At 43.1% G+C, this 19,770-nt stretch overlaps 1 protein-coding gene across 1 annotated transcript in view; it reads right to left on the bottom strand.

Moving 5' to 3' along the window:
• The window catches only part of LOC137373305 (cytosolic carboxypeptidase 2-like), an 83,419-nt gene that overhangs the window by 11,471 nt on the left and 52,178 nt on the right, over nucleotides 1-19,770 (bottom strand). Inside the window, exons 9-12 of the mRNA XM_068038127.1 lie at nucleotides 16,956-17,082; nucleotides 10,957-11,057; nucleotides 6,822-6,949; nucleotides 4,991-5,048 (exon numbers count right to left, since the gene is read on the bottom strand). Coding sequence (XP_067894228.1) covers nucleotides 4,991-5,048; nucleotides 6,822-6,949; nucleotides 10,957-11,057; nucleotides 16,956-17,082 — 414 coding nt within the window. The remainder of the gene's footprint in view (nucleotides 1-4,990; nucleotides 5,049-6,821; nucleotides 6,950-10,956; nucleotides 11,058-16,955; nucleotides 17,083-19,770) is intronic.

A 19,770-nucleotide genomic window follows, 5' to 3' on the forward strand; every position in this document is an offset into this window, starting at 1 on the left:
TTTCAAGTGCTCATCTAAATACATCTTAAATGTTGTGAGGGTTCCTGCCTCTACCACCCCTTCAGGCAGTGTGTTCCAGATTCCAACCATCCACTGGGTGAAAACACTTTTCCTCAAATACCCTCTAAACCTCCTGCCCCTTACCTTAAATCTGTGCCCCCTGGTTATTTACACCTCCGGTAAGGGAAAAAGTTTCTTCCTATCTACCCTATCTATGCCCCCATAATTTTGTATACCTCAATCAGGTCCCCCCTCAGCCTTCTCTGCTCTAAGGAAAACAACCCTAGCCTATCCAGTCTCTCTTCATAGCCAAAATGCTCCAGCCCAGGCAATATCCTGGTGAATCTCCTCTGCACCCTCTCTAGTGCAATCACATCCTTCCTATAGTGTGGTGACCAGGACTGTATATAGTACTGCAGCTGAGGCCTAACTAGCATTTTATAGAGCTCCATCGTAACCTCCCTGCTCTTATATTCTATGCCTCGGCTAATAAAGGCAAGTATCCTTCATGCCTTCTTAACCACCTTATCTACCTGTGATGCTGCCTTCAGTGATCTATGGACAAGTACACCAAGGTCCCTCTGACTCTTTGTACTTCCTAGGGTCCTACCATCCATTGTATATTCCCTTGCCTTGTTAGTCCTCCCAAAATGCACCACCTCACACTTCTCAGGATTAAATTCCATTTAAATGCCACTGCTCTGCCCATCTTACCAGCCCATCTATATCGTCCTGTAATCTAAGGCTTTCCTCCTCACCATTTACAACACCACCAATTTTCGTGGCATCTGCAAACTTACTGATCATACCTCCTATATTCATGTCTAAATCATTGATGTACACTACATACAGCAAGAGTCCCAGCACCGATCCCTGTGGTATACCATTGGTCACAGTCTTCCAATCGCAAAAACAATCCTCGACTATCACCCTCTGCCTCCTGACACTAAGCCAATGTTGGATCCAATTTGCCAAATTGCCCTGGATCCCATGGGCTCTTACCTTCTTGACCAATCTCCCAAGCGGGACCTTTTCAAACGCCTTACTGAAGTCCATGTAGACTACATCAACTGCTTTACCCTCATCAGCACACCTACTCACCTCCTTGAAAAATTTGTGAGGCATGAACTCCCCCTGACAAAGCCATGCTGACTATCCTTGATTAATCCCTGCCTCTCCAAGTGGAGACTAATCCTATCCCTCAGAATTTTTTCCAATAGTTTCCCTATTACTGATGTTAGACTCACTGGCCTGTAATTACCTGGTTTATCCCTGCTACCCTTATTGAATAATGGTACCACATTCGCTGTCCTCCAGTCCTCTGGCACCTCTCCTGTAGCCAGAGAGGATTTGAAAATTTGTGTCAGAGCCCCTGCTATCTCCTCCCTTGCCTCACATAATAGCCTGGGATACCTCTCATCTGGGCCTGGGGATTTATCAACATTCAAGCCCACTAAAACCACTAACACCTCCTCCCTTTCAATGCTAATTTGTTCAAGTATATCATAATCCCCCTTCTTGATCTCTACAACTACATCGTCCTTCTCCATAGTGAACACAGATGAAAAGTAATCATTTAGAACCTCACCTACGTCCTCCAGCTCCACACACAGATTGCCACTTTGGTCCCTAATGGGCCCTATTCTTTCCCTGGTTATCCTCTTGCCCTTAATATACTCATAAAATGCCTTGGGATTTCCTTTATCTTACCTGCCAGTGTTTTTTCATGCCCCCTTTTCGCTCTCCTAATTACTTTTTTTAAGTACCCCACTATACCTTCTGTACTCCTCTAGTGCCTCTGCTGTTTTCAGCTCTCTGAATCTGCCATAAGCCTCCTTTTTTTATCCTTATCCAATCCTCTATATCCCTTGACATCCTGGGTTCCCTGGACTTGTTGGTTCTACCCTTCACCTTTACGGGAACATGTTGGCCCTGAACATTCACTATTTCCTTTTTGAATGACTCCTACTGATCTGATGTAAACTTTCCTACAAGTAGCTGCTCCCAGTCCACTTTGGCTAGATCCTGTTTTATCATATTGAAATCGGCCTTTCGTCAATTCAGTACCTTTATTTCGGGTCCATCTTTGTCCTTTTCCATAACTACCTTAAATCTTACAGAGGTATGGTCGCTATCCCCGAAATACTCCCCCACTGACACTTCTAGTACTTCTCCGGCTTCATTCCCTAAGATTAGATCCAGTGCTGCCTCTTCTCTTGTAGGACTTTCTAATTGCTAGCTCAAAAAACTCTCCTTGTTGCACTTTAAGATTTCTGTCCCCTTTAAGTCTTTTGCACTAAGACAATCCCAGTTAATATGGGGAAGTTGAAATCCCCTACTATTATTTCTCTATCATTTTTACACCTTTCTGAGATTTGCCTACATATCTGCTTCTCTATCTCTCCCTGACTATTTGGAGGCCGTTAGTGCACTCCCAGCCAAGTGATTGCCCCTTTTTTGTTTTTAAGTTCTACCCAAATGGCCTCATTTGAGGAACCTTCTAAGGTATCATCCCTCCTTACTGCAGTAATTGACTCCTTGATCAATAGTGCAATTCTACCTCCTCTTTACACCCCCACCCTGCCTTCATATCAGCAGATTCTATACCCTGGAATATTGAGTTGTCAGTCCTGCCCTTCCCTCAACCATGTCTCTGTGATAGCAATAATATCACATTCCCATACGTTAATCAATGCCCTCAATTCATCTGCCTTACTTGTAAGACTCCTTGCATTAAAATAGATGCAATCCAGCCTTGCATTATTCGCTTGTGCCGTAACAGGTCTATATTTGCTCTGCCTTCCAGACTGACTTAGTTTCTCTTCTATATTTGACTGTGCATCACCCCCTACTGTACCCCCACTCTGTATCCCATCCCCCTGCCAAATTAGTTTAAACTTCTTAAACCTCTCCAAGTTGAATTCCATTTGCCACTTTTCTGCCCATCTGACCAGACCATCAATATCTTCCTGCAGGCTACAGCTATCCTCCTCGCTATCTACCACATGGCCAATCTTTGTGTCATCTGCAAACTTCTTGATCATGCCCCCTACATTTACATCCAAATCATTAATATATACCACAAAAAGCAGGGGACCCAGTACTGAGTCCTGTGGAATGCTACTGGAAACAGCCCTCCTGTCACTAAAACACCCGTCAACAATTACACTTTGTTTCCTGCCACTGAGCCAATTTTGTATCTACTTTGCTGCATTTCCCTGGATCCCATGGGATTTTATTTTTTTAACCAGTCTGCCATGAGGGACCTTGTCAAAAGCTTTGCTAAAATCCATGTAGACCACATCAACTGCACTACCCTCATCTATCTTCCTTGTTACTTCTTCAAAAAATTCGATCAAGTTGGTCAAACAAGATCTTCCCTTAACAATTCCATGCTGACAATGCCGTGCTTTTCTAAGTGACAGTTTATCCTGTCTCTCAAAATAGATTCCAATAATTTGCCCACTACTGAGGTTAGATTGACTGGCCTGTAATTATTCAGTCTATTATTCACTCCCTTTTTAAACAGAGGTACAACGTTCGCAGTCCTCCAATCCTCCGGCGCCACACCCGTATCCAGTGAGGACTGGAAAATGATGGTCAGACCCTCTGCTATTTCCTCTCTTGCTTCTTTTAACAGCCTAGGATACAGTTCATCTTCCCTGGTGATTTATCAACTTCCAAGGATGCTAATCCCATTAATACTTCTTCTCTCCTTATGTTTATCACATCCAATACGTCACAATCTTCCTCCTTATCTACAATATCTGCATCGTCCACTTCTTTTGTGAAGGTGGACGCAAAGTATTCATTGAAAACCATACCAATATCTTCTGCCCCTACACATAGTTACCTTTTTGGTCTCTTATGGGCCCTACTCTCTCCTTAGTTATCCTCTTACTCTTAATAATCAGTGGCAAACGCTTTATCCATCTCAACCCCAAACAATAAAACTCCTTCACTGCCCCACTCACTGTTTCTCTCCCTCCACCTTCCATAAAACTATCTCTTTGACTGTGTCTGAATGCATCACCTCCACTCCCTCGAGTTCTAAATAGTGCAACGTGTTTGCAACAATTAGTTGCTGATGGGCCAGGGTCCATAGTGCAAAACACTACCAAGGTTTTCTCCTTTATCTCCCAAGAGGCATGATCCAGTTTCGGGTACAATTCCTAAGCTTCCTGCATCCTTCATGTGCCTCGTCTTTACATATGTGCTCAAAGAGTAAGCATCAGCAAAGGATTCAACCACGCAGTGGCATCACAACCAGGCCCAGTCTGGCTCTCATTCATCGCTATACACTGAAGATGCATATCATTCAGGAGTGGAAACCCTAAATGATTTTCCCCTCACTAGCTCAGACTAAGATCAGCTAACTTAGCACAGAGTCGAATGAAACCTGGGAACTTCTCCTCTGTATGACTTTTATTCATTCTCAAGATGTATCTTCCTGGCAAGGCCAGCATTTATTACCCATCCCTGGTTATCCTGATAAGTTGATGGGAGGCTTGCTCCTTGAACTGCTGCAGTCCATTTTGTATTCTATGTTTCATATACAACATTCGTATGAGACTGGAACTACATATAGGTCTAGACGAGGTAAGAACAGCAGACTTCCTTCCCTTTAGGGCATTAATGACCCAGTTGGGTTTTTATGACAACTGACAGCTTTATGGTCATTTTTACTGACTTTGTGCTTTCAGCTGTTCTTTTAAAGACTGATTTTCCTGGGATGTCATGGTGGAATTTGAACTCATATTCTACTGGATTATTGGTTCAGGCCTCTGGATTACTAGCCCATCAACATAACCACCACACTACTCAATGGCACAGCAGGCAAAGCTTTTATCCAGTAGACCATTTGGATCAGTTGGTACCACCATCGATGAAAAAAGTAGGAGAGAAGATGAGGTAAATCAAGAAAAAGTAGGCATGTTTGTTGAGCAGAGGGCCAACGTTCCTGGGGAATAGGCAGCAATTCAGTGCGTACCTTGCTTCCAAAATGCAAAGGCGGGTCATCAGACTCGGAGCTGTTTGAGCCAGTGGTGCTGCAACGAGAGAGGAGAAAGTAACAAGCTTTTCACCAACAACAACAACTCACATTCCAAGGTATCAGCTGTGGCTCAGTGGGTAAGACTGTCATTGCCTACTCAGAAGGTTGGGGGTTCAAGTCCCACTCCTGAGACTTGACTGCATAATTTAGCTTGGTACTGTACTGAGGGAGTGCTGCACTATTAGAGGTGTAATCTCTCAGATGCGATATTAAACCAAAGCTCTGTCTGCCCTCTTAGCTGTGATCCAGATTATTTATTTATTATTTTATTTTTTATTTAGAGATACAGCACTGAAACAGGCCCTTCGGCCCACCGAGTCTGTGCCGACCATCAAACACCCATTTATACTAATCCTACACTAATTCCATGTTCCTACCACATCCCCACCTGTCCCTACATTTCCCTACCACCTACCTATACTAGGGGCAATTTATAATGGCCAATTTACCTATCAACCTGCAAGTCTTTGGCATGTGGGAGGAAACTGGAGCACCCGGAGGAAACCCACACAGACACAGGGAGAACTTGCAAACTCCACACAGGCAGTACCCAGAATTGAACTTGGGTCGCTGGAGCTGTGAGGCTGCGGTGCTAACCACTGCGCCACTGTGCCGCCCTGTGTGCAAAGATTGAATGGCACTATTTCAAGGAAGAACAGGGAAGTTCTCCCCAGTGCCCTAACCTATAATTAATTCTTCAACAAACATCACTAAAATGATCATTATCATGTTGCTGTTTATGGGAGCTTGCTGTGTGTAAATTTGCTGCTGTGTTTTCCATATTACGACACTTAAAAAGTTCATTGGCTGTAAAATACTTTGGGACTTGCTGAGATTGTGACAGATGCTATGTAAATGCAAATTCTTTATTCCTTTCTACTGAGCAAAGCATGTTTAAGCAGAAAGCTTTACTCTTTTTAATGTAAATCATTCTGAAGCCATTAAAAAAGGCATTTAATGATATGAAAATACACTGTAGATCTCAATAAGGAGAAATTTTTTTTAATTACAAAGAAGGGTAAAACGCAGCAGAAATAGAAACATCACGTCTTGCTGCACTTAAGTTTGGGCATAAATTTACACCCATTCAGAAATAGCATAAATGCATTGCTTGGCCTTTTGCATGGAGAGGACGAACTCGGTTAATGAGCTCAGTAGGGTTTCAGCAGATGTTACTAGGAAACAATGCAAACGATCGAGGAAATTTGCCCATAGGGATGTCCCGGCGTAAAACCAGCATAAATCAGTTGTGCAAGTATTTCCTCGGTGGGGCAGAGGAGGGGGTGATGAAATAGTGCCATTAAATCTTTGTACATCCAGGGGAATGTTAAACTTTTATATCTTGAACATGATACTGAAGCATCAACCATGTGCATGGTGCATGATGTTCGTCAGGTTGGGATCTAGTGCTGTTCCCTCTCCTCTTGCTCTCCTTCACAAGGTGACAACAGAATACTATCAGGAGGAAATGTAATCCAGCTCCCATATAGCATGTGAAAGAGCAACTTAATAGAACTTCTTTTCCCCCCCAAACTCCATTTGGCAAGATGAAAATCAGGAGCTCACTGTATGAGGAATGAACGTGCAACCAGCAACCCATCAATACATGTTACAAAGCGCTCTACAATTCCTAAGACTAAGATATTGCTTGGTATTGTGGCCCTCAAAAAAACGCTAGTGAGTAATACTAGACTAGATGTACAGTAATTGAAGGAGAGCTTTCCCAGTAAGTCATTACTGTAACTTGTAAAGAAATATTGTCATGTACCTGGATTCAATATAGGAGAGGATATCGACAAGCGATGCATCGGAATCATATTTTGCACCAGACATCTCCATGTTGGCAGCAATATCTGCTTTTATTTGATTCTGCAACTGCCTTTTGCATTGGATGTACTGGAGAGAAGACATAGAATCAATTATTTCACTTCGATAAATGAGGGTCAAATTAGTCTTCAGTCATACAGCAAAATGGATGATAACGAATGGGCAGCTCACTTTACACTCAGCCCAATATTTGGGGTGTAAAAACTGATGTCGTTTAATTTTTGTTTTGAAGAGGTGGATATGAACTATGGATAAATCTATATGGGAAGAGAGATTAAGTAGTATGGGATATGAGGTTAGATAGATATTGGGGTAATAGTATGGGATGTGAGGTTAGATACATGTTGGGGTAATAGTACAGAAAATGAGTTTGGACAGGATTTGCAATGGTAGTATTAGATGTGATATTCGATAGCTGTTGGAATGAAGACTATGGGATGTGAAGTTGGCCTAGTCTTAAGGCTGAATAGTATGAGTTGTGAGAATAGATAGATGTTGAGATGAATAGTAAGTGATGTAAGGCAGGATGGATGTTGGGATGTGAGGTTGGGTAGATGATGGAATGTAAGGTTGGACAAATGATGGAATGTGAAGTTAGGTGGATGTTGGGATGTGAGGTTGGGTAGACAATGGAATGAATAGTATGTTGCATCAATATTCTGGAGTTTCTCGACTTGTCCACTGTTGTTAATGTAAAGAACAGTGGGAGGTGGTGTGGGTGACTTCCGCAGATAGTGTTTTAAAAAGTGTTTTAGTTCCCGTATGTTTTAAGGGTCAAATAAATAGACAAACAACAGGTTTTCTTGTAAGTTTTTTAAAAAAAGATAAATATCTTTTTATATAATAACTGAAAATTATTTGTGACTTCACCCACTCACGCATTCACACACAAGAAAAGATAGAGATGGGAGGATAGCATGATATTAGAGTCCAATTGTAAAAGAATTCATTTTTTTTTAAAACCTTTCGAAGCTTTTTGGGAGGAAATCTTTCAGTGGTGCAGGTCTGAATGTTCATTGTCTTGAAAAGGAAGAAGTGTCACAGGCTCCTAGTGGTTAAGCCTCAATCTAAAGTTGATGGTGGAAATCCTGGTTCACTTTCATAGATGGGGAGTTCCAAATCACCTTGCAAGTGTTCTGCTACAGTAGCTAAAAGATGTTATCAGCAGGGCTCATGCTTAGCTGGAACTGTCGCACAGCTGTTCTGGTTGGAAAAGGCTGCTGTTCTCTTTCGCCCTTTCCAGAAAGATACCTTTTAAGGTAGAAACTTATCAGGTTGGTCAGGTGACCAAGGGCTCTCTCTGGGGTGATTCATACAATGTTCCAGGATATGGGAACCATTGTTACATGATGGTGTCTGAATGTGATGCATTCTGCTAAAGTGGTGCTAGTTCACACATATTACTTTAGTCTTGGCTGCAGAGTCAGTCTGTTTGTAAAAGTCTTTGTTAGCTCCATTCCTACAGGTAGGAGTTGTTAGCATGAAATGGGCTGTTTTCCGTTTCAATGTGTTTTCCCCAAAGTTAATTCAGATGTGGATAATTGGTTTAATCTTCAACAGCCAAACATGTTTATTGACAGGAGGGGTCTTCTGACCTCTACTCCATCTTGTCTGTAGCAGTTCAGTTCAACAGTTGTCTTTCATTTCATAATTCCTCCAGTTCATTTCATATTTAACCTCTGTTCCCTCCGTTAGCATGACATTAAATTATCTGACTGTTTATCTGACATCCAGTACTGGATAAGCAGAAATTTCCTCCAATTAAATATTGGGAAGTCTGAAGCCATTGTTTTCGGTCCCCAATCCAAACTCCATTCCCTAGCTACTGACTCCATTCCTCTCCCTGGCAACAGTCTGATATTAAGCCAATCTGTTCGCAACCTTGGTGTCACATTTGACTCCGAGATGAGCTTCCGACCTCATATTCATGTCATCAGTAAGGCAGCCTACTTCCATCTCAGTAACATCACCACTGTCTCAGCTCATCTGATGCTGAAACCCTCATTCATGCCTTTGTTACCTCTAGACTTGACTATTCCAAAGCACTCCTGGCTGGTCTCCTATATTCTACTCCGTAATGTTGAGGTTGTCCAAACCTCTGCTGCCTGTGTCTTAGCTCACGCCAAGTCCTGGTCTTCCGACACCCCTGTGCTCACTGACCTACATTGGCTCCTGGTCAAGCAACATCTTGATTTTAAAATTCCCATCCTTGTTTTCAAATCCCTCCATGGCCTCGGCCCTCCCTATCTCTGTAATCTCCTCCAGCCATACAATCCACGAAGGGATCTATGCTCCTCTAATTCGGGCCTCTTGTGCATCCCTGATTTTGAATCATTTCACCATTGGTGGCCGTGCCTTCAATTGCCTGGGCCCCAAGCTCTGGAATACCCTCCCCTACACCTCTCCGCCTCTCCACCTCGCTTTCCTCCATTAAAACATTAGTCTGACCAAGTTTTTGGGCTAATATCTTCTTTTGTGGCTCGGTGTCATACTTTGTTGTTATAATGCTCCTGTAAAGTGCCTTGGAACATTCTATTATGTTAAAGGTACTATATAAATATAAGTTGTTGTTTCATTTGATATACATTTTGAAGGATAGGGAGGCACTTACAGGAACATATTTTAAGAATGTATATGGGGTCCCCCTAGGAATTAGTTGATAAATGCATTCTCCAGCATGGAACAAAGCCTTGTGCTTGGTTCAGATGTTCTCAGTGCAGCAGTAGAGGTAATACAATTGGCTTCATCAGCCAGAGCTGGGAATGAGAAAAATCACCCCATTGCTGTTCAGTAAAAGAAAGTACACTTGTGTAGACTGTGGAAGGAGCACTGGACTGGGTTAGCTTTTGATCTCCTCCTCCCCCACACACAGAAAGTCTGCTACCATACCTTTTTTCTATCAAGTGAAGAATAGTCAGTGGAGCCAGATACATACAGCAGCTGAGTAAGAGCCAGTCACTTCAGGAAAAGAGGCAAAAAATTGGAGGGGGAAATATTTTTTAAAAGAGGATAGTTATATTGTGGTGATTCTAAGACAGAGAGCAATGTACAAGGTCAATGAAGGGAAGTGGCTTAAAGGGGTGAATATTCTTTCTCCATTCTGTTTTCTTGTGTTAGTTCTGTGCCATTAATCAATATTTCAATTACTTGGAACATTTACAGAATCGCAGAATTACAGAATTGTTACAGCACTGAAGGAGGCCATTCGGCCTATCGTGTCTGCACCAGCTCTCCGAGTGAGCAATTTACTTCGTGCCATTCCCCCAGATTTAAAGAAAGAAGGAAGTTGCAATTATATAACATCTTTCATAATGTCAAAACATCCCAAAGTGCTTTACAGCCAAATAGCGAGAGACTTGAATCCATAACCTTCTGAGGAACTAGTGCTACCACTGAGTCAAGGCTGACACCTCGTTCTGCAGAAGCACTTCCCTTCTCTCTCATAGCTGTCCTCCCCCAACATCAGCCTTCATTTTCTCCTCCAATTTGTATACAGTGCTGGTTTCAGATTCACTGCGGCCTGAGACGATTGGAGGTACTTTGCATTATTTTAATATCACTCATGTCGTCTCAACAATATGGTTCCTTAAAACCTAACTTTACAACAAAATCCTATACAGCCTCTAAAGTGGCATGACTGAGTACTCAGTCTATGGATTGGACCCAAATCCACTGAAAACCAAAAGATCCAATCTCATTTCACAGAGGGTAGGAAATGGTTTCAAAAGGAAATGGACACAAAAGGCTATGCCCAAATTCAGAGATCCAAGAGCAGGCATCAAGCACCAATCAACTTTCTTAATGAGGCAGACAACCTTTATACTCAAAGATATATCCAATATCTGTTCTAACAGATTAGACATTTAATAGGTCAATTAGACAGGGAGAAGTATTTTTTTATCCTCTCTGAACTTAATCCTAAACCTAAAGTGGATAGGCAATGAAGACAGTCCAGTAAATAGACAAATGCCTCCCGTTGTAACATTCAGGAATATGGGGAAGCTTAGAACGCTGTTTCTTTTAACTTAATCACAGCAGGCAGACTACATGAACACATCTTCATTCTGCAAGTTTACCTTGGATTGATCAGGATCGCAGTAGTCCAACAGAGTGTCACAAAACTCGAAACCCACTGACTCCAGATCGTTCACATTGAAATGGATATCCTTACTGTTCCCTGCAATTAAACAATCGGAGTAAAGACTCATATAGCTTCTTTTCAATATCTTGTTCTGTCGGTGGGTAGAGGAAGAATGGAGACTGGGCTTCCACCAAATGTTCACTACCAGTCTAATCAGATATGCCTTAACCATGAGTTTGCTGTATGGGCTTGTGGGGGTGGGGGGGGGGGGGGGGCTGTCAAGCCTCTTCATACCCCTGTGAGACCATTGATATTATGGGGGTAGAGCCAAAGGGATAGGAACTAATACCCCAGGACAAGCATCTCCTGCTCCTAGGTCCTTAGTCAGAACCAAGAGTCTATCTCACCAGGTGCACCTGAAGGAAAGCCCCACCTCGCGGTCTAGGCCAGGGTAGCAGGGGAGCAAGGGACTCCCTGAGGATTTGGGGGCAGAAGAAAGCCACAGTGTATTTATGTAATAGGACCACAATTTGTGTACATTTGCTTCAGGCAGTCACCTGAACAACAGGTAAGACCAGATTAACATCGCAAATAGTCAGAAATGGTCTGGATCTGTGCGAGTTTCTTAACCACTCATTTTTAACTGCCCAGGTTCCCAGTTTCCACGAGGCAACAACTCCATTGTTTAGGTGAATATTGGTAAGAGCGGGCTTCACATTACATAGAATATAAGAAACATAACTAATTTGATTGAGCTTTTTGAAGAAGTGACAAAGATGATTGATGAAGGAAGGGCAGTGGATGTTATCTATATGGACTTCAGTAAAGCCTTTGACAAGGTCCCTCATGGCAGACTGATACAAAAGGTGAAGTCACATGGTATCAGAGGGGAGCTGGCAAGATGGATACAGAACTGGCTCGGTCATAGAAGACAGAGGGTAGCAGTGGAAGGGTGTTTTTCTGAATGGATGGATGTGACTAGTGGTGTTCCGCAGGGATCAGTGCTGGGACCTTTGCTGTTTGTAGTATATATAAATCATTTGGAGGAAAATGTAGCTGGTCTGATTGGTAAGTTTGCAGACGACACAAAGGTTGGTGGAGTTGCGGACAGTGATGAGGATTGTCAGAGGATACAGCAGGATATAGATCAGTTGGAGACTTGGGCGGAGAAATGGCAGATGGAGTTTAATTCGGACAAATGTGAGGTAATGCATTTTGGAAGGTCTAATGCAGGTGGGAGGTATACAGTAAATGGCAGAACCCTTAGGAGTATTGACAGGCAGAGAGATCTGGGTGTACAGGTCCACAGGTCAATGAAAGTGGCAACGCAGGTGGATAAGGTAGTCAAGAAGGCATACGGCATGCTTGCCTTCATCGGTCGGGGCATAGAGTATAAAAATAGGCAAGTCATGCTGCAGCTGTACAGAACTTTAGTTAGGCTACACTTAGAATATTGCGTGCAATTCTGGTCGTCACACTACCAGAAGGACGTGGAGGCTTTGGAGAGGGTACAGAAGAGGTTTACCAGGATGTTGCCTGGTCCGGAGGGCATTAGCTATGAGGAGAGGTTGGATAAACTCGGATTGTTTTCACTGGAACGACGGAGGTGGAGGGGCAACATGATAGAGGTTTACAAAGTTATGAGCGGCATGGACAGAGTGGATAGTCAGAAGCTTTTTCCCAGGGTGGAAGAGTCAATTACTAGGGGACATAGGTTTAAGGTGAGAGGGGCAAAGTTTAGAGGGGATGTACGAGGCAAGTTCTTTACACAGAGGGTGGTGAGTGCCTGGAACTTGTTGCTGGGGGAGGTGGTGGAAGCAGGTACCATAGAGACGTTTAAGAGGCATCTTGACAAATACATGAATAGGATGGGAATAGAGGGATACGGACCCCGGAATTGCAGAAGGTTTTAGTTTAGGCAGGCATCAAGATCGGCGCAGGCTTGGAGGGCCGAATGGCCTGTTCCTGTGCTGTACTGTTCTTTGTTCTTTGTATACAAAATAGGAGCATGAGTCGGCCATACAGCCCCTTGAGCCTGTTCAGCCATTCAATAGGATCATGGCTGATCTTTGACTTGAACCCCACTTTCCTGCCCAATCCCCATATACTTTGATTATTGAATATACTCAAAAACGGCATACGCAATCCTCTTGGGTCGAGAATTCTAAAGATTTACAGCCCTCTGAGTGAAGAAATTTGTCATCTCAGTCCTAAATGGCTGACCCCTTATATAGAAACTGTGCCCCTAGTTCTAGACTCTCCAGCCAGGGGAAACAGCCTCTCTGCATTTACCCTATCAAACCCCTCAGAAGCTTATGTGTTTCAATGTGATCACCTCTCTCTTCAAAACTCCAGAGAGCATCGGCCCATTCTACTTAATCTCTCCTCGTAGGCCAACCCTCTCATCCCAGGACCCCACCTGAGGCAAATATATCCTTCCTTGAGTCCGGAGACCAACTCTGTACACAGTACGCCAGCTGTGGTCTCACCAAAGTTCTATAGCATTACAGCAAGACTTCCTTACTTTTGTACTCCAACCTGCTTGCAATAAAGGCCAACATACCATTTGCCTTCCTAATTGCTTGCTGTACCTGCATGCTAACTTTGTGTTTGATGTAGAAGGATAATCAAATGCCTCTGAACACCAGAATTTAATAGTTTCACATTGTTTAAAAAATATTCTGTTTTTCTATTCTTCCCATCAAGGTGAATAACCTCACACTTTCCCCACATTTTTTTTGATTTATTTGTTCATGTGGGGATTGCTGGCTAGGCCAGCACTTATTGCCCATCTCTAATTGCCCTTGAGAAGGTGGTGCTGAGTTGCCTTCTTGAACTGCTGCAGTCCTTAGCTTGTAGGTACACCCACTGTGCTTTACGAAGGAAGGGAGTTCCAGGAATTTGACCCAGTGACAGTGAAGGAACGGTGATATAGTTCCAAGTCAGGATGGTGTGTGGCTTGAAGGGGAACTTGCAGGTGGTGGTGTTCCCATGCATTTGCTGCCCTTGTCCTTCTAGTTGGTAGAGGCCGCAGGTTTGCTAGGTGCTGTCTAAGGAGCCTTGGTGTGTTGCTGCAGTACATCTTGTAGATGGTACACACTGCTGCCACTGTGCGTCGGTGGTGGAGGGAGTGAATGTTTGTGAATGGGGTGCCAATCAAGGGGGCTGCTTTGTCCTGGATGGTGTCGAGTTTCTTGAGTGTTATTCTAGCTGCACCCATTCAGGCAAGTGGAGAGTATTCCATCACACTCCTGACTTGTGCCTTGTAGATGGTGGACAGTCTTTGGGGAGTCAAGAGGTGAGTTACTCGCTGCAGGATTCCTAGCCTCTGACCTGCTCTTGTAGCCACGATATTTATATGGCTACTCCAGTTCAGTTTCTGGTCAATGGTAGCCCCTAGGATGTTGATAATGGAGGATTCAGCGATGGTAATGCCATTGAATGTCAAGGGGAGATGTTGACATTCAATGGCATTACAATCACTGAATCCCCCACTATCAACATCCCCCACTGTCAACATCCTGGGGGCTACCATTGAACGATAAGGAGAGATGGTTACTCTCTTGTTTGCGATGGTCATTGCCTGGCACATGTGTGGCGTGAACGTTACTTGCCACTTATCAGCCCAAGCCTGGATATTGTCCAGGTCGTGCTGCATCCGAGCATGGGCAGCTTCATTATCCGAGGAGTCGCGAATGGTGCTATACATTGTGCAATCATCAACGACCATCCCCACTTCTGACCTCATGATGGAGGGATGGTCATTGATGAAGCAGCTGAGGATGGTTGGGCCTAGGACACTACCCTGAGGAACTCCTGCAGTGATGTCCTGGGACTGAAATGAGTAACCTCCAACAACCACAACCTTTGTGCTAGTTATGACTCCAACCAGCAGAGAGTTTTCTCCCACCCAATTCCCATTGACTCAAGTTTTGCTAGGGCTCCTTGATGCCATACTCGGTCAAATGCTGCCTTAATGTCAAGGGCAGTCACTCTCACCTCATTAAACCCCATATGCCTCCTTCTTGCTAACTCACTTAACCTGTCTATGTCCTTTTGCTGACTCTTTGTGTCCTCCTCATGGCTTACTTTCCCAACTCACTTTGTATCACTAGCAAACGTTTTTTTTATTCATTCATGGGATGTGAAAGTTGCTGGCAAGGCTAGCATTTATTGTCCATCCCTAATTGTCCTTGAGAAGGTAGTGGTGATTTCATCGATTGATGTCAGACTAACTAGCTTGTAGTTCCCTGTTTTTTCTCTCCCTATTTCTTGAACAGTGGGGTTGCCTTTGCTGCCTTCCAATCCATGGAGATGATTCTAGAATCTAGGGAATTCGGAAGATTACAACCAATGCATCCACTTTCTCTACAGCCATCTCTTTAAGAACTGTAGGATGTGGGCCACCAGGTCCAGGGGATTTGTCAGCTTTTAGTTCTATTAATTTCTACAGTACTTTTTATTTACTTTAAAATTAATTACTTTAAGTTCCTCACACTCATTAGACCCTTGGTTCCCCACTACTTCCATAATTGTTTTTTGTGTCTTGTGAAAACAGACAGAAAATATTTGTTTATCGTCTCTGCCATTTCCTTATTCTCCATTATAATTTCACCTGTCTCAACCTTTAAGGGACCCATGCTTACTTTCCCTCTTCCTTTTTACATACTTGTAGAAACTCTTACAATCTGTTTTTATATTTCTTGCTAGTTTATTTTCATTCTATTTTCTCCCTCTATCATGTTTTGGTCATTCTTTGCTGGTTTCTAAAACTCACCCAATTCAGAGGCTTACTACTCTTCTTGGCAACACTTGGCCTCCTCTTTGAATCTAATACTACCCTTAACCTCTTTAGTTAGCCACGGATGGATTACTTTTCCCGTGGAGTTTTTATTTCTCCTAAATATATATTCATTGAGAATTATGAAATATTTCTTTAAATATTCACCATTGCTTCTCCAGCTTCATACATTTAAATCTGATTTCCCAATCTATCTTACCCAACTCACCCGTCTTACCTATGTAATTGGATTTATTTAATTTTAAGACTCAATTTTGGACTTAAGAACATCACTTGCAAACAATATGAAACTTTATCAATTATGATCACTCTTCTCCAAAGGTCCCTTAATATGGCATTATCAATTAACCCTGTCTCATAACACAAGTCAAGATTAAAAATAATCTAGTCCCTACTTGGTCCTATGATGTATTGTTCTAGGAAACTGTCTCAAATGCATTCCACAAACTTGTTCCCCCATCTACAGTTGCCAATTTGATTTGTCTAGTTTATATGAAGATTAAAGTCCCCTACGATTATTGCATTATCTTTGTTACAAGCTTTTCTCATGTCTGGATTTATACTCCATCCAACAGTGTAGCTACTGCTCGTTACTCCCACCAGTATTTTCATAGAATTTGCAGCACAGATACAGCCATTGGGCTCAACTGGCTTATGCTGGTGTTCTTATGCTCCATGTGAGCCTCCTCCAACCCTACTTCATCGTACACTATCAGCATGTATCTCTATTCTTTTCTCTCTCCTGTACCCATCTAGCTTCCCTTTAAACTCCTTTATGCTATTTGACTCAATTACTCCATGTGGTAGCGAGTTCCACATTCTAATCACTCTGGGTAAAGAAATCTCTCCTGAATTACCTATTGGATTTATTGGTGACTATCTGAAATTTATGGCTCCTAGTTTTGGACATCCCAATAAGTGAAAACATCTCCTCTTCCTCCACCCTATCCAACCCCTTCATCATTTTAAAGACTTCTATTAGCCCTTAACCATCTCTGTTCTAGTGCAAAGAACTCAGATCGTTTGTCTAATTATGTCATAATGGTATGTTTGTATAAATTATGATAGTTTCCTCCCTATCCTCAAGTCCTCTTCACCAAATATTTTATCTCTCTACACCCTGATTTACAAACCCCTGATTTCTAATCTCATAAACAGATTGAGGCTGTTCTGCTCAGTCATGCTGCTCTTACCCAATGTGGAGCCACAGAAAGTTGCCTCTAGGGTGTAACTGTTGGTGATGCCCATTCTCCATGCCACCACACGGCCCGTTCCTTCCTTAGCCCGCTTAATGTGAAATTTACAGTGTTTGAAGGAGAACTGAAATGAAAAGCAGCCAGCAGGTAAAAGTCATATTCATGCTTACTTGTCCCTTTCAGACTGCAGGAAGAAACATTTGAGTGTCTGAGGTTGGCACATTTTAGCACACTCCCAAACATCCTATTTTGTCGCAATCACTATCCAGTTTCTACTAAGCAGCTAGCACTAACAGAGCATAGACAGCAACATATCTGAGTGTATTAAGCTTTAGAGATTGATAGATTTTGGTAGGTAAGGGTATCAAGGCATATGGAGCAAAAGTAAGTGAAGGAGTTGAGATACAGATCAGCCATGATTTAATTGTGTGGCAGAACAGGCCTGAGGAGCTGAATGGTCTACTCCTGTTTCTAATCTGGAATGGGGGAATTCATAAATTATCGAATCTTATAACACAGAATGAGGTAATTCAGCCTATTGTGCCTGCACAGTCTCTTTGAAAGAGCTATCTAATTAGTTTCACGCTCCTATTCTTTTGTCTTGCCAATCCACCACCACCCCCACCCCCCCCCACTTCAAACCTAAACAATTCAGTTCTATTTTTCTCAGATCTCTTATTTGCTGGCTAGTCCTTCTTGAACTATGTAGGCCTGGACATTTGGAAAGGGCTGTTCTTAGCACTGCTGTCTCATTGGTGGATGAATCCTAACTCAGAGGATTGTGATCTGTTGTCATGAACCTGAGATACATGGAAATAATGAGAACACCGATGTCTATATAGCCTATCAGATCACGTAGAACATGAAAACAATGTTGGGTGAAGTAATGGACAATCCAACAATCCTGTAAAAAGCAAAATACTGCAGATGCTGAAAACCTGAAGGCAAAAAAGCTGGAATTACACATCAGGTCAGGCAGCATTAGTGGAGAAAAAGAAGTTACGCCAAGGGCAGTTTCAGGTCCGAAACCTTTCCTTGGGACAAGAAGATATTACAGATGAATAGCATTTGATGAAAGGGACACAACAAGGGAAAAGTTAGAAGGAAACAGAGAAAAAATATACACTCAGGAAAATAAATACTATGACTACAATTCGATAACCCCTGAAAACAGGCTCAAGGATCATGATAAAAGAAAGACTTGCGTTTATATAGCATCTTCCACAACCACTAGATATCTCAAAGTGCTTTGCAGCTAATGAAGAACTTTTGAAGTAAACTCACTCTTGTAATGTAGGAAACACAGCAGCCAATTTGAACACAGCAAGCTCCCATAAACAGCAATTTGATAATGACCAGGTAATCTGCTTTTTTTTATGGTGATGTTGACTGAGGGATAAATATTTGCCAGGAGACCAGGGATAACATTTCAGCTGAAAGACAGCACCTCCAGCAGTGCATTAGTCTTGACCTTTGTGCCTAAGTCCGAGGATTGGTTTGAACCCAGAATCATCTGACTTTGTGGTAAGAGTGCTACCAACTGAGTTACAGCTGCTGGTGATGCTGCCTGCCACTTGCTCTCATACTTACAGCCACCAGCTCAGATACTGACACTGTGCCTACTTTAGAGGGTAGCTTAGAACCGGAATATGCAGTAAGACACCGGACACAGCCAAGACAGGGAACAAGGGTAGCACTCATACAGGAGAGGGAGGTTTCACAGGAGATCTGCTGCAGAGCACTCAGATGAGGACTTGAGGGCCTACAGGAGAGTGCTGATGGGTATGCACAATGAAATGATTGGTACATTGGCAGGCCTGCCAGAAACCCTGCAGTCAATGTCAAGGAACAGGGAGGAATTCCAAACTAAATTGGCACAGGACTTTGAGCAGAGATTGGAGCACATCTTTCCCAGCATGAAAGTGGTGGCCAACTCCATGAAGAACATTTGCAGATCCAACCATGATGCAGCATCTGATGTCTCAGCTTCCATTGCAGCACAAACAGAAGTCACCCAACTGCAGTGGAAGCTCAGACTGAAGTCATGCAAGCTCAGCTTTTTTCCACGCAAGCACAGACTGCTCTTATGCAAGCTCGGCCTGATCAACAGGCACATCTTGCTGCCATCATAGCTGAAGATACCAATATTGACAGGGGCTTGCAGGGTGTCACAGCAGTCCAGCAATCTGTCTTCCAATCCATTGTTAGGGTTGCTGAAGCACTGGCTCAGGGGTAGTATGAAATGGCAGTATGGAGCATGAACTTGCTGTCCTCTCGCGGATGATTCAATCTCCCACCACTGCCAATCCGCAAGTGCCCTTGCTGTTACCTGTCACTCATGTAAAGATAATGCAGTCAACTGCCGAGCTTTCCAGGGCCACAGCCGCTCAAGGTCATCCTGCAAGGCCATCTGTTGTCTCTCTCCTCCATCGAAAGATAGCAGCCTTCCATCAACTGTGTTGCAGGCCCTGGGGAATGACTGCATAGGAGCACTAGGGCAGGCAAAGGCACATGAAAAACAGACACGAAGGGAATGCACAGAGTAATTAGTTGACTTTTGCATAAAATATTGGATGATTTGATTGATAAATTTGGCTTGGAATGTTTATTTTGTGGTGGCTTTAATTTTTGCATTGTGACCAGGTGAACACTATGATGGTCAGTAACAGTGGAAAGGGAAGGTGTGAGACGGTTAGTGAATGGAGAACTGGTTTTATGTTTACTGGATGCATTCGAATGAGTCACTCACATACAGCGTGGCTAGGAAAGGCTGTATTGCTTGCCTCCTCCCTTTCTCCTCCTCCTCCTTCTC

Source organism: Heterodontus francisci, chromosome 9 (assembly GCF_036365525.1).
Source record: "Heterodontus francisci isolate sHetFra1 chromosome 9, sHetFra1.hap1, whole genome shotgun sequence".
Taxonomy (NCBI): domain Eukaryota; kingdom Metazoa; phylum Chordata; class Chondrichthyes; order Heterodontiformes; family Heterodontidae; genus Heterodontus; species Heterodontus francisci.